Genomic DNA, 15968 nt, shown 5'->3' on the forward strand with positions numbered 1-15968 from the left:
TATTATATAGAAGAGCCATCCTGAAAATATCGATAACAGAATGAGAACTTTTACCAAGAATCAATAGGAGTATTTTCTTTTCTTAATCATTTTGACTTAATTTTAAATACCGAAGCAAATAAAATAATAATACTAAAGTAAGCCAAATATATTGCTTTCCGATTACATTCTTTGGTACGCTATTACCGTATTTTTGGTAATGGGTAATCTTTAATGTCGTCCTTAGTATCATTAATAATTACTTCCGATTTCCTTAAATTTGTTCATGTCAAAAATATTTACATTATTAGTTATTGGAATCACATCTTGAAACTTAATTTCAAAACTTTCTTAGCATAAAACTAATAATTTGCTTTTAACGCATTCTTATTACTATTTTAGCATGAGAAAACACTATATTGTGACTTACTCCTGTAATTTTCACTCTCATTCAGAGGTGAAATGGGGCAAAGCTATGAATGACCTATATGTTTTGGAGAACTGATTATCCCAACTATATTAACTATATAACTATATTAACTATAACTGGGATTTATTCGTTTGACATCACGTACTTATTGCAAACTTAATGTGCGGGATTACAGCTTGCACTGGCGAGTTTAGCTGCAACACAGTCATGCATTATGGCGTAATAAACATGTAAATAGGGTTATTTACTGGTTTGTAGCTTATACATTTGGTGGTTATGCTACTTTGCTTGGAGTTATCATATTAAAGCTTTATTTGGAGGCCAATGCTTGTGGCAGAAATTAATATCATTGATTATACACAGAATAGTCAATGTTAATATGTAATAAAATAGCGTATTGCAATTTAGTTCAATGTTTCAAAGGTACAATATATACTTAACAATTAGTTACAAAAGGTAACAAATAGTTATAATTGCATAATAGGTAATAGCATTAGTATTTAATTAGTCATCTATATATGAATATGCAATCTGCCAAGGATGTATATGCACTATTGAAGTTATTATATTTCCGTACACAACTGGTAAAGTAGCTATTTTATATTATTCTTTTATTTGTAAATACTAATTATTGAATTAGATAAGTAAATATGTTCATGTTTAATGTAACTATTAATAAATAGGACCGGATTTAAAATTAAAGTATGACAGCTAACGAGGAGATTTCATTTATATTTTTTATTGATTTTTGTGTTTTTATAATCATTTGGACACAATATTTATGAAAAAAATTTTAAATACTCTTATATTGATGTTAGTTAGATGTTAGTGACCCAAGTAACTAACTCTTGGTGGAGCCGTTGTATTTGGCAGTGGGAGTGTTGCCTCAGTATTTGAGCCGTTTTAATCAACAAAGAACGCTTAAATATTCAAACATGCAAATCAAAAACATTTGGCTTAGAAATGTTTGAAGTTTTTATTAAACTAAATATTAGCGAACCTCGATGTTCTCAAAAAGAAAATTAATATTAGTTTATAAAATTATGCCCTTATAAATTCGACATAATTGAAATATAAATACTTTATTAGCCATCGTTTAAAGATAGCATATTCGTTATCGGACTAAAATTTGCACGTGTACTGTTGAAATTACCTGCTGTCAAGTGATCCTTGTGACCTTGAAAGGCGACCGGTTTCGATCCTCACGGGATCATCTTCAGGCGATAAAAATTATTTGCAACATGACAAAGTATAAAAACACGTTCTTTGTTAGTTCCAGCTAAAACGTTTACACAAGCAATCAAAACGTAAAAAAAATTGAGCTTAGGATATTTCTTAGTATAATAGAAATAAGTTTGGATATGTTAATGATTTTATTTTCACAAAACTAGTTCAATATATCCATTAAATATAAACGTGAACGAGTATAAAAACTAAAAAAGTAAGTATAACAAAGTTCTTAAACTGAAATATATTTGAGGAAAAGAAATTTAAAACAAAATTAACCAGGGTATTTTATAGCAGTATAATCCAAACTAGTAAACTAGTTAGAACTTCTTAGAGAACTGTCAGGGGAAAATACTTCTAGGTCATTTAGGTGCTCAATAATAAAGTGTTACGAAAATCTTATTTTAGACAAATTTGTAACCAAGAAATCTTTTTATTACTCATATCTAGATGTTTGGACATAAATATGTTTACACACTCTATGCATTTACTTGTGTGACCTCGTATCTAATTACAGTTTCTGAAGGTAAAATTAATTACAAACTTGGCCACCTTATAATTACATGGCTTTGTTCGACAAAGTAGTTTCAGCTTGAAGCTACACACATGCCAGCCTAGGTCGGGAAACTAAGCGGCTATCACAACTCAATAGAGAACCTACCACATCTGAGGATACAAATACAGTGTTGTAGGACTGTGCAACATTTATCCATGGCAAATCCATGCACATATTTTGGCGAATTTTCCCATAGGGAAGCATCTATTACCGTAGGTGGCACGGTAAGGCCTAGGCCCGGGACCGAATTACTTTTTCATTATGATGTCACCAAAGGCCAAAATCACCATCCGTTTAAAATGTGTTATATGTGTCTGCGAATGCAATAAAATTGTGTAATCCTTGTCCGGTTATGATGAAATTTGGTTTGAAGGGGTAAGGGGGGATACACTTGAATGAGCTCGTGAACTAGCATAATCGGACCATGGGAACGGGGTTTTACAGCGGGTTTTATGGGGTAAAAACTTATTTTTCTAATTTTGGACCCTCAAAACACAAAATTTCCCAATTTCTCTTTAGACCATTTTAAAGAACTGACAAAAAGAATAATTTTAAAATGGTTACGGGGAAAATTAAAAAAGTTGTAAATTTAAAATTCTCATGTTATTGTGATGGAGAATATTTTAAAATGTTGTAGTTTGCTGTTTATAGACATATTTTGATCAAACTTGGCAAAAATATTGATTTTACACTAAGTTATTAATATTTTACTAAAACCCCCTTTTTATTAGCCACCCTGTTGTAGCAAACCTGGGTAATTGTTAAACCTTAGGTTTTATAAAGAGATCTGAAAGCAAAAAATACGTCAACTAACACTTATAATATTATATTTAAACTTATACTGTTTACTGACGGTAAATACGTATAAAAGATGGTAAGTAGTAAACGATTTCGATTGGACAATCCAGTGATCAGACCTAATAGGCGAATGTATTCATGTACTAATGTTTAAGTTATCTGCTGTGGCTTCCCAGTAAAAATTTTTCCCCCTTTTTGTAAATTAGATTATAGATTATGTTAGATTATATATTGTAGAATATGGATGGGCTGATTAACTCGTTCCCCACGCACAGGCTTTGCGGGGAGGATCCTTTTTTGTTAGAATTACTGTTTGTATATTTTGATTAATGGAATAAATTATGTTTGATTTGATTTTTGATTTGATTTGACTAACACTTTTAGTGGCATTATAAGTTAATTAATGGCATTAGAAGTTAAAACATGAAAAAGAGTTAAAATTCTAACAACTTTTTTTGAAACAATGTGTAAGAATTCTATCAAAGGAGGATAGCGGATGCTAACCCACAATGAATGTTGTTTGTTCATCAATCTCAATGTATCCCGGATCATATGCTTCCTGAACTTGTCAGAACACGTTTACTACACTTGACGTCTAATGTATTGTTCCATTAGGATAACGTAGTAGGTTGGTTGGATAATGTAACTCTATGTGATATTTCCACTGTATCTTTGTTATGAAAACTATTACAAGATCATTAAGATTATTTTAACTTATGTTTAATACACAAAATAGTTATTTGTGCAACTAGTGAGAAAAGTGAGCAATTGACTCACTCGAGAGAAATCCTTACTCACGAGCCGTAGGCGAGTGAGCAATGGCAATTGTACTTTGAACTCGAGTTGCACATTATACTTTTCCTACAGTTACCATAAAACAAATAAATTGGTGAATAAACATAACCTATTTTTACACAGAAGTGAACTTTTAATATAACATTTAATGTGAAGTGACAAATACAACAGTACAACAGCTGACCAGCTGATTTACAGCCAGTGCTGCCAACGTATTTCGCGCGCATACGTCGTTGCCTGCATGTTACGCGCTCACTATTTCGTGCCTTCACGTTGCAAATCTGGAGTGAGACAAAGTAATTAGAGTAAGACAATGTTAACATTGTCTCACTGATGAGCGAATTGGCCACTTTCTCCAATCAGTGAGAGAACATGTACATTGTTAGGTAACTGTAGGAAAACATATGTTTTTACACAAAACCTCAAAAGTATCAGAATTAAAACTTTTTTAACGTAAAGTTTCCACAAGCGCAGTGCCTTTGTAAAAGATTTAGTCTGGAAATATTTGAATTTCGGATAGTTCCCGTGGCAGCCGCTAGGTAGACTTTTGCGAGCGCACGGCCAAGCCAGCTGACTAAAAGCACAAAAAGTGAGAGAGAGTGAGATTAAGAATTAGCTTATTATACAAACAATCCAGTCCTATATAGCGACTATTATATCGGAGGGGGGCTAACAATCAAACAGAATTTGAACTCTAACATGTTAGAGTTAATTTACAAAAGACGTTGTTTCCCCCCGATTGTTATTACATTGATTTCAAACATTATATTAATACCTAATCATTTACCTAATCAACTACTTTAACCAGAAAAATGGTAGGTCTACTTTCAAACGTCCATCTTAGGACACTTAAAATGTAATATTTCTAGACTTTTTATAGGTGCCAATAATTGTGCCAAGATGTGACAATAGCTATGGTTGATGGTGCCAATAACTATGGAATTATATTTTTTACATTTTCATTTTTTATAAACTTAAGTAATGATATATATATTTCCTTAATACATCCCTGTATTCTAATTACATTCTACTACATGTTTAAAAAAAAAAACGTAGGTATTAAAAAAGGTATTGCAAAGGAGCTGTGGTAGATTTCACCGAAGCTTACCGTTAAGGTGCCAATAACTGAAGCATTTACCCTATGTTAATCTAAATATAAAATATGTTGAATGTTAATATACAGGTAGGCTAAAAAGTAACTTGCACCCCCCCTTAACTTTTCAACCATTTGAGATATTCGAAATCGGTTTGCGGCAACCTTCTTAGATGTGAGGGGCTACAATAACTGTGGTAAATTTTGAAAACTTTGCCCTTAGGGGTTGCCGCGGTAGGGGGTAGCTCAAAATTTTCAAATAGCAAGTATAGTCGAGTTTGGCATCATTTTACAGGTCTTGACGAAACAAAACAATTGACATAAACAAAACGAAAATCTGCCGACTAATAAGAAAATGGCGCCCTAAAACGTTTCAAATCCAAATAACCATGAGGGTGGCTGAAAATTAACTTGCACCCCCCTTTATCTTTTAACTATTTGAGATATTTGAAATTGGTTTGCGGCCACCTGTTTAGATATGAATGGCTACAATAATGATGGTTAATTTCAAAAATGTTGCCCTTAGAGGTAGTGGGGGATGGGGGTAGCTTAAAATTTTCGAACAGGAAGTATGGTCGAATTTGGTATCAAAGTAAAATTAATTTTTACTGCCATTTTGTTTTTAGTGGTCCGATTTCAATTTTCTTTATGTTAATTGTTTAGTTATGTCAAGACCTAAAAAATGATACCAAACTCAACCATACTTCCTGTTTGAAAATTTTAAGCTACCCCCAACCCCCACTACCCCTAAGGGTGAAAACTTTTAAAATTTACCATTATTATTGTAGCCCTTCATATTAAAACAGGTTGCCGCAAACCGATTTCAAATATCTCAAATAGTTAAAAAGATAAAGGGGGGTGCAAGTTAATTTTCAGCAACCCTCATGGTTATTTGGATTTGATACGTTTTAGGGCGCCATTTGGTTATTAGTGAGTAGATTTTCGTTTTCTTTATGTCAATTGTTTTGTTTCGTCAAGGCCTGTAAAATGATACCAAACTTGCCATTTGAAAATTACCCCCTACCCCTACTACCCTTAAGGGCAAATTTTTAAAAAATTATCATAATTATAGTAGCCCCTCATATCTAAGAAGGTTGCCGCAAACCGATTTCAAATATCTCAAATGGTTGAAAAGTTAAGGGGGGCTGCAAGTTACTTTTCAGCCACCCCGTATACGTATCCAAAACATGTTTTTTACGTAATGTTGCTTTCAATAGAAGATAAATAAATAATTAATGGAAGCATGTTTTTGTTTAAATGGTTTAAAGTATTAATGTATTGAAACAAATTATATAACCAACAAATGTAAAAGAAATTTGGAGTGTTTTATTATTTATCAATTTATAAGTTCAATAGTAAAATGTTTGTTATGAAAAAAAATTGACTGCAATCCAGATTCAGAGACAGATTGAATAATTTACAATTGAAATGAACACAGCATGCTATTGGCATATAAATATAAAGTTAGTTTGAAAGGATAATTATTTTCGGAATCAGTTTTATAAACATGGTTTATTTTGTATTGATGATCCTATAGAATAATGGATAGATGTTCCTGCAAAGATTATATATATAAAGCAAAGGTTGTTGAGTTGGACAATTGACTTTGCAGAACTGGCTACTGTGATTTAATTCTTAAGCCAATTTTTTGATAACTGTAAAATTTGTTACTTCGGACCCTAAACTATGATATAAAAACTAAACTAGTATGTAAAACTCTTATAATTTGAAAAAAAAAACATTTTTGTAACCATGTTTGAAATGAGAAATTTCAGCTTAAAATGTCTATTTGTTTTAAATTCTAACCTTAAGCGAATGATTGTATAAAAACATCAGCTCCATCGTACATTGGAATCAGTTTTACCGATAATCATATAAACCACAACTTTGGAAGCTTTGGAAAGCTTTACATAATTTTAATTTTAAGATTATATGACAACAATTTAGTTGATACACAAACAATGTATGGCACTTTATTCAGTTTCATAAACCTCAATGATCTACACATTAATTAAAGTTTATTTATTTCAAAGAACTTTTGAAATGTAGGGGAGCAAAGTAATTCCTAATCAAACCGAAATAATCTATATGCAATTTATCCGTTTTTTTTGACACGCAACATCTTGAAACTGCTCCTGCATTTTTTAGTGTAATATAATAAATAAAAGCGTACACATTGACTTATAAAGTAAATTATATGGCAGAAACTTGCGAAAGTTGAACCGTTCAAAGATGGAGGATGAAGTATAAGTTTCGTTTCTCCATTAAGTGAGGAAGTACTACTGAAACTGATATAATAACTGACCTTTGAAGATATTTATACTAGTAATGTAGACGATTACTGCCGTTAAGTTATGGTTATTTCAACGAGAAAACAAAAGCTGCTTAGAATAGAATAGAACACAACTTCAATAGCACGATGCCGATGTACTCATTAAGTAAATTAAAACGAACGTGTTTCCATCATTAATAATGAAATTGGTGCTTTTACTGATCAAGTTACTTTTGAGTTGATGTTTCCAAACTGTATACAGTCCTAATGAATACGTCCTTCCCCTGTATACCTTGAGTATATAAGGGTCGTTGCACTTTTATATCAAATTTTGTTGACCAGTTTTACATTTTCAGGGCAAAGTATATGGATTTTTTCCCCAACAGATACATTTGGCTAAAGAATGTTCCAGATACAAGTAAAGATTTACTGTAGAAAATAATTTACAAAGAAAAAAACAGCTACTATGCAAAAACCTAAAAATGCTAAACAGCTATAATAGCATCCTGACAAGCTTAGCTTAATTAATTCTACTTAACTTATACAAAAAAAAAATCGTCATATTTCAGCAATTTGTTATCTTTTTTTTGAACTTGGTATCTTTTGATAGGAAATTTTAAATGTAAAACATTTTGTTATAACATTATTTAGAAACCAAGGTACGAAAATTAAAACGGCCAACATGTAGGCAAAATAGGACTAAGCTAGTCGAGGTGTATCCCATTGAACTTTTTTACATAAAAAAGTGATATTTAGGCCTAAGCTATTTTATATTTTTTGTCTTGGGTTCATTTGATAGAAAATCCAAAATACTTAATACAAGTGTTCTAGACATTTTTTCATAAAACTGGAATTTTTGTAATTTTAGTTTTAAAAATTAAAGCGTTCTCCCTTTTGAAATTTCAAACATGGACCAACTTAACTATATTTCTAACGTAAAGGATCGGTTGAAAATGTTCAAATATAAAAATCATTATGTATAAAAAATGCATGCAATGTCGGACATACCTGCACATGAAGTTTATTCTTCTTTTTGTATCAAGAATTTTATCACAAAGTCCTGAAACGGGTTTTTGGACACCTTGTATGAATTTGAACGGATGGTTTTTAGCCTCTAGGGGCATCAAAACGAAATACCCCCACCGCAACAAACCTGCAGACTAAGCGAATTTCTCATCGTTTCTTTAGGGTTACCGTGTTGTAAAAAAGTAGTTATTATATTTCATTTGTTCGACACTGTTAAGGAATTTTCGAGCTATTAAAATAAATATTCACAAGTAAATATATTACACAACATAGAGCTTTAAATGTGTATTGCATTCCAGATTGACAATAGATTGTATTTGAGGATAAATAACTCACATTTTACTGATACAGTTGTAATTTATTTTCAACATTGTTTTGATTTGATGTGTTGAAATTATTTGTGGCAAAGCTATAACCATTTCTTTAGGAAGGAAGTGTAAATTTAAAATTGCCTTCAAATTTTACCGTCTTCGTGAACCACCTCAAGTACCACGGGTCAGCTGCATTCAAGTGAATGTCACCTTCAAAGGATTTAGGGCACGCGATTTCGAAAGGAAGTTCCCTGAAAACTACAGACTTTTCGTAATAATAATAATGGCTGCTAGGGAAGAGATAAATCTTTCTACAGTAGCATAGACCGTCAGATTTTTTGAATACTAATTTAAATATCACAACATCCAACAGTCTTTTACGGTTGATGTTGATACCGTTCTTATTGCAGGATCTCAATTGGAGTTTGTCAATAATGAAATCAGGATGATTTTCATGTGATATGAGCCCAAATGTTACATCCTTCTTTTCGTCTGAATTTTCAGACTGTATAAAACCTTCATTGCAGGTAAGCCAGAAAGATTTATCCTCAAAGTCTTTTCGAATTTCTACATTTGTTGTGTGTTGATATTGAACGTCACCAGAAAATTCCATGTCATTTGTTGTCTCCATTGGTCCCACCATCACTGTAGTAAACATGCATTGTTAAGTCTTTACGGCAAACAATTCTTGTAAGTTAAAAACAATAAAAATAATTAATTTCAAAGCTATCGGTAATTAATAACAAAAGTTAATTGGATTAATACTAGATTTAATTGAACTAACTACATAAAAATAATTAATATTTAAGACATTTTAGATGACTTACAAGTATTTTGTAGGAAAGAGTGAATATTTAAAAATTACAAGAAATAGTCTTCAATTTAACTCCATGCTCACATGAATAAATAAATTAAACTTCTGGTGGTCTAATTATTAAGATTTTTATATTAAGTCATTAATCAGGAGAACTAACACAACTTTTGGTTATGAAATTAAGGCATTAAGGTTCAATAGACTCAAATTCCCAAAGGTTAAAACCATCTGCCCAGCTAAGGAAGAAGTATAAAGCAAATTAAAATAACAAATTATATACATATCATAGTAAATGAATATGAATATCGTAGTAGCAATAGCAAAGCATGCGTTGAATAAGACAGACAAAAAAATATAATTCAAAGAATGTCTCTCAACAGATTGCAAAATATGGGTTACAAATTTCTAAAGACCAGCTCATGGCATCAGGACACAAAAAATGATGAAAGATTTGAACAGACCGAATCATTTTGTGGATTGCAAACCTGGGGAATGTAGATATAGCATTTCATATTGTTTCCGTTCAAAGAATTCTACTGTTTAACAAAAAGAAACTACTAATTATTGGATAAAAAATAGCTCTATAGGATATGAAGTTTGCAGATCCTGTTTAAACTGCCAATTATAAATATTTAAGGAAACAATATTAGAGTTATTTTAAACTTTTACTTGAGATCCCATTATTATTAAAATATCAATACCAAAGATAGTACAGTAGCTATTTAAGGTCCGGGAACGTAGTTTACAATTTTCATAGTTCATTGATTTTTTTTTATGAAAAAAGACATATGAATAGTTAATTGACGATGTTACCAAATTTAGTAAGAGTTATGGAGTTAGTTGAAGCTATAACATAAACATAATTTTTAAGAACTTACCAATGCCCCCTGCCTTGATTGGTCGGTCAAAAGATTTCACGAACTGAAAACATATTATTTATCAACTACCAAATAGACGATTAAATCTTTTACAAAATCATAGGGTTAAATATTGAAATAGGTTAAGTAGCTGGGAAACTAAATGGTTTTATTGCTCACCTTAAGCATGCAGTCACCGGTTCGATCCTGAGAATAGTCAGTAGTTTTTTTTTGCTTGAAACTTGGTCCAGCTGTTCTTAAATACTAGGCTTTTAATAGATTATTTTGACTAATGAAAAAATATGGTAGTATAATAGTAATGTTAGTAAAACGTTAAAAAGATAATATCAATCAACTCTCTACATACTCTCGTTGCATTCATATCAAGCTTAAAATTCTCACTCAAGTGTGCATCCTCAAAAAAAAAAGTTTGGCATTTTATTGCCACCTCTATTTTCGCCTTACTATCCTTAAGCAAAAGCAGAACAAACGCACGGCATACGTTTACAACTGCATGTCAATCGAAACGACTATTTAATCCGTACGTAAATTATATTCTAAAGATATGTTTGTTTGTTGTTAATGCTAACTTGATTTCATCTTAAAGTGAAATAGTTAGCCTATATGAAATACTTTATAACGGTATAATATTTTAATTTAAATTAAAATGGTGATTATTCGTTGTATACTCAAGTTTACAAATTAAATACAGATGACTTACAGATAAAGATCACAAATTGCAGCGAAATCTTGTTGTGAGCCACATTCAATGCGAATCATGTGTCATGGATTTGTTTTTTTTTAAATACGAGTAACAATAGACTATTGGCCTTTTAAAACTTTGTTTGGTTAACATTCAATATGTTTCTGTTCTCTCTTCATGTTATACTGTAATTGTAGCGAAACACTGTTTCGGAGGCTTTCTCACTCCCCATTTCCTATTTCTCAAGATTACTACCCATTAGGTAGCCTATTAAAAGATATTAACCTTTTAAATAGTGGCATTTGTCTTTAATGTCGTTTAGCTTATAACTAATTAGCAACTGAAATGACATTATCCTTCAAAGAATTCGAACCACAATCCAAACAAGTTATGAGTTAAGTCTATCAAAATGTCGGCACTTGACTTCGTCACTTACTTCATTTGACCACTTAAACTTACTGACAACTGCATCTAAGAGTGGTTTAGTATGAACCATAGACTAACCATACTGTACTCCGACTGGATATAGATGAACCTAACCGTCTTGTATCGGTCCTTTTACCTCACTAGTGCCGTTGGAGAGTTTGATACACGGCTCGCGTATAGTTTTTAACTCTATTTAAATGGACACTCAAAGTGTGTGCACAAAATGTAAATAGATCGCTTATTTTAATATATCGCACAATAAACAAACTTTAAATTGTCATAACGTTTTTTCAACTTATCTTTTGTGGCCAGTGATGACCATTTGAGAATGAACATTAAAAAAACAAACAATGTATTAAAAAATTCTCCTGTTTAGGGGATAACTTATATTTAAAATCCTATTTGGTCTGTTTTCCCCATCGGTCCTCTTTGCTTTTATCTTCAATGCTGCTGTACTCGTACCGTAATAAAATTAAGAACATTCAGCAATACTTCACTCACCTGTTCCACATCTTTAGGACAGTCTACTCTAGGGTAGTCCAACGACTCCACTTTCGCATACAGAGGTTTCTTGTTTACGTAGTACGTCCTCTCCACACATCTTGGATTCTTTCCCGACCAGAGGTAAATAATTTTAACATAAAAGTTTCGCTCTTTTTTCTTAGAACCTTGTGGCACGATGTATTTTGTAAGCTTAGTTTCCTCGCAGGCATCGGCTTGTGGTGCTAGAGTTAGTGTATCTAACAATATACCATGAGGGCTGTACACAAGAGCTCTGGGACTATCTGCTTCATACTCTGTACATTTGACCACAAACTCCGCCTCCTCAGCAGATTTAATGACGTGATTGGATGGTTTAGCAATACCTCTGTCACGAGAAGGTATCACCACTAACACCTCTCTTACTGAATCTTCTGATCCCAACACTAAAACAACGACGGTTTAGATGTAAATAATTGCTACAAAAAACAATTAGAACCTTAAAACTGTTGATAAAAGTTACTTAAGTAATGTATCCGAGAATTGTACATCGGAATATGAAAATAAGCCAATGCTTTTCACTTTCACATTTTGAGAGAATTTTGAAATGCAAATGTGCAATTTTGAATACGGTACGATTATTTACTATGCAACTACAACAAACAACAGAATATCATAAATGGACAGGTTAATAGTAAATTTACAGGTTGGTAAAAAAAAAAAAAAAAACCCAGCGGTCTCTGCAGAGTCATATTATACATACCAAAAAATACGGAAATGTCAAATAACTTTTTTTGGATTTCGGCTTATGTCAATTGGCGGACCTGAGACTGCCTACCAAGTAATATTATACACCAAACATTATCATCATTATTATTATCTGCGGCCATTGGGTAATAATTACTGATAGGTAGGAAAACATATCAGCAGTATTGATTATTAGTTACAAAATGAGCACTAAAATTGAAGTATTGTCCCTTATTTATGAACCGATTTTCTTACATTTGGCCTCGTAGGCATTTTAATGAAATTGTCTATATAAAATAATGTTACAATAATTTTGTTCGCATTTGTAGTTTTTATAATATCTAAGCTAAGAAATTTGTAATGTCCACCATTAGACATTAAACATTATTCAAACATAATATTCATTTTTAAATATATCTTTGCGATATTAATCTATGCACCACATTTCAATCCACAAAAAATTCCGCTAGCCAATAGAAAAATAATTTTGTGAAAAAATGGCGGTTGTACGGGTATCTTTTGAGTTATTACAATTTGTTAACATTGATCTTTTAGTTTGTCTTTGGACCCAGAAATGATAATTTAAAAGGCTGTTAGAGAGTTCAGGGACAATCTGTAATTACAAAAATATACCGTGTTCACCCATGTGACGCTAAAAACACACATCACAAATTTGAATGGTTAATTTAAATTTAAAGCTTATAGGGTTTAATCTGTAACTACGATAACATATAACCTATTGGTTGGCTAACTGATAAAATTGGGACAAAAATGCTCAACACAATAACCAGTTTTGACAGGAACTACATTTTATGAATTACAATTTTGATAAATTCACTACATCAACAAACATACCATTCCCTTCTAGGTCGTTTCCTGCTAATACATATCGATATCGAGGGACCTGAAATAAAACATAGCAAAAAACTTACAATATAGAATCTATAAAGAAGTAAAATATGAATCGCTAACCTGTTGTTAAAGCTTGCATAGTCTATAATTTGTTATTGTCAATACAATAGTCTATCATTTGTTATTGTCAATACCATAGTCTACAATTTGTTATTGTCAATACCGTAGTCTAATTTGTTAGTATTTATTGTTGTTATCATGGTTTGCTGAGCAGTCCATAATTTTTTACCATTATTACTACGTATAGTCTATTTTATTGGTAGGCTTTTTATTGTAGTTCTTAGGTCTCAGCCAGTTATTTATTGCTAGCTTATTACTTATTGTTATTGTTATGTTTGTTATCACTGATAGTAAATTATTCACTTTCGCTTCACTTGTTTTGAATTAGCATGTAATTTCTTACTCAAAATTTCGAACTCTGCTATTTGTTAATCTATTTTAGTAAAAAAACTTTATTAGTAATGGAGAAAGCGTTGAAAGAAATAAATAAACAAGGCAACATGAAAATAACATCAAAATCATCGAAAATAATACTCACCAAACACATGAAAACAAAAACATAACCGAAACTTGAAACTAACATTTCAGTTAGTTCATTACTGTTCGTACTGCGTTGGTTAACTGAATTTTGCTGTCAAGTTTGTGCGATCGTCACTTGATTGATCGGACAAATGTTGTGAAGCCAATTAAACATTTATGAGCAATACTGTTATGTCAGCGCACTACCACTATAATGTTTTACCATTTCCACACTTGAAGTAAGCTTTGCAAATGGCGGCGTACTCCATAATAAGGTCAGTTTGTTAAAAACTGTGTTGTACCATTTCGTCCAAATTCCTCGAATTCGGTGGGGAGTCAATCCCCAACCCCCAACAACTAGTGTTATCTTGTCGAAAACCCTACGCTTTTGTTCGCCTGACAGGTCTAAAAAAATTATTTAATACCTGATTGAAACTCTTGTAGTAGCCTGCATTTCTAATTAATTAGTATTTATCTCGAGAAAGATTAATTGATAGTTGTATACTTGATTAAGTCTGACAATGTAAATTTACAGCCGTTGGCCGATACAATTAAATAAAAAAAATCTTCCACACACTGTGTAGGTATGGTTATACACACTTAAACAACCATTCCGTGTGACCAATCAACAATCAACGTGTGATTTATTCTCCTCCAGAAAATTTAACTTATTCGCAACGAAATTTCACAGCCAATTTTCATATTACTAAAAATGTTCGATCTTACAACACAATCCAAGTGGGGCAATGCAAAACACGGCATTGCGGCCTTGTTATGTTGTCTGCCTATTTACATTTAGACAATTATATGTACAATATTTACAAAATTAGATTAATTATTATGTAGAATGTAGCCGCAATTTATTTGTAATCTTATTTACAAAGGGCGGTATCATTGTTTTTAGTGTCTTGTTTTCACAGTTTGGTTGCTTTAAAAAAAGTTGTTTAAAGCCTTAGGTATTATACTAAGTCCTTTAAACTGTACAAAGAACCTTAAATACCAAAGAAATTGTTGAAAATTAAGTAAAAATTACTTGCTGCAACGATGGAAAGCATCTCTACTTAATACAGCAGCTTTCCTAGAATCTTTCCTGACGAATTTGCATACAAATTACCTAACCTATTTCAAAATGTACAACTTTGTTCTGAAGTTTTCTTCCTTACTAAAAGTTCCATTTGCCTTACTTTAACACATTTTAAAATTTTTATGAAGATCGTACTGTACTAGGATGATATACTCGTACTAAAGTAATTAAATGACAATAACATAATAAAATATGATATATTAGTATTGTTACTACAATCTATTACCATCATATTTCGTACATGTAATCATGGGTTACATTCGTTATTCGTCATATTATGTGTTACTTCTTAATCCTATGTGTAACCTATATGTAGCCATTTTTGTTTGGCTGGTAGATTTAAGTCCAATGTTTGACTATAAGGATTTAAAATAAAGTAGTTTTCAATTGTATTTTATTTTCCTACGTAGCTTAGCATACGAATCCAACCACATACATCTAACTGCATTAACAATTAATTATTTATATCCTTTGAGTACAAGGGCTGAAAATATAAGAGTACATAATTCAGGAGGAAGCTCTTACTCTTAATCTTTTACTAATTATTACATTACAGAATAAAAATAACTTCTATAGTAATTTGTACTAAGTGTTCATTTTACAGATTTATGTCGTATCCAATGATCTTTGATGACGTCATGTTTGTGCTAGTTCAATGTGAAATTTGTTAATAAAGGTAATTAATTAACCTGTAACATGTATATTGACATGTGACTGGGTAGGATGTATGTTTCACTATCACGCAAGCAAGGCTAGATGAAGTTGGCGAAGGTTTTCTGCAACTGAGACTTTGATCTGTTGATTGAGTGGTTAACTCCAAGCCTTTAAGTTTAGAATGTTCAGATTGTGAGGAGTATTTAGTTTAGTAGTATCTTAAACAACAATAAGTAATTTAATGGAATCGGGTACATTCTGTTGAAATACGCTTTTTCTAAAGAC

General features: G+C 31.6%; 1 protein-coding gene across 1 annotated transcript; it reads right to left on the reverse strand.

Moving 5' to 3' along the window:
* Window positions 1–8513: 8513 nt before the first annotated feature.
* On the reverse strand, window positions 8514–14077 carry LOC129003777 (uncharacterized). The gene is made up of 5 exons (XM_054432075.1): window positions 13965–14077; window positions 13370–13418; window positions 11789–12213; window positions 10180–10222; window positions 8514–9132 (listed from the first exon to the last, which is right to left on the reverse strand). The coding sequence occupies exons 1-5, from the start codon at window positions 14007–14009 to the stop codon at window positions 8600–8602; spliced, it is 1095 nt and encodes a 364-aa protein (XP_054288050.1). The 5' UTR covers window positions 14010–14077; the 3' UTR covers window positions 8514–8599.
* Window positions 14078–15968: the final 1891 nt, after the last annotated feature.

The sequence above is a fragment of the Macrosteles quadrilineatus genome, unplaced genomic scaffold (genome assembly GCF_028750875.1).
Source record: "Macrosteles quadrilineatus isolate MER2022 unplaced genomic scaffold, UCM_ALF_1.0 Scaffold_9__3_contigs__length_116548681, whole genome shotgun sequence".
Taxonomy (NCBI): Eukaryota; Metazoa; Arthropoda; class Insecta; order Hemiptera; family Cicadellidae; genus Macrosteles; species Macrosteles quadrilineatus.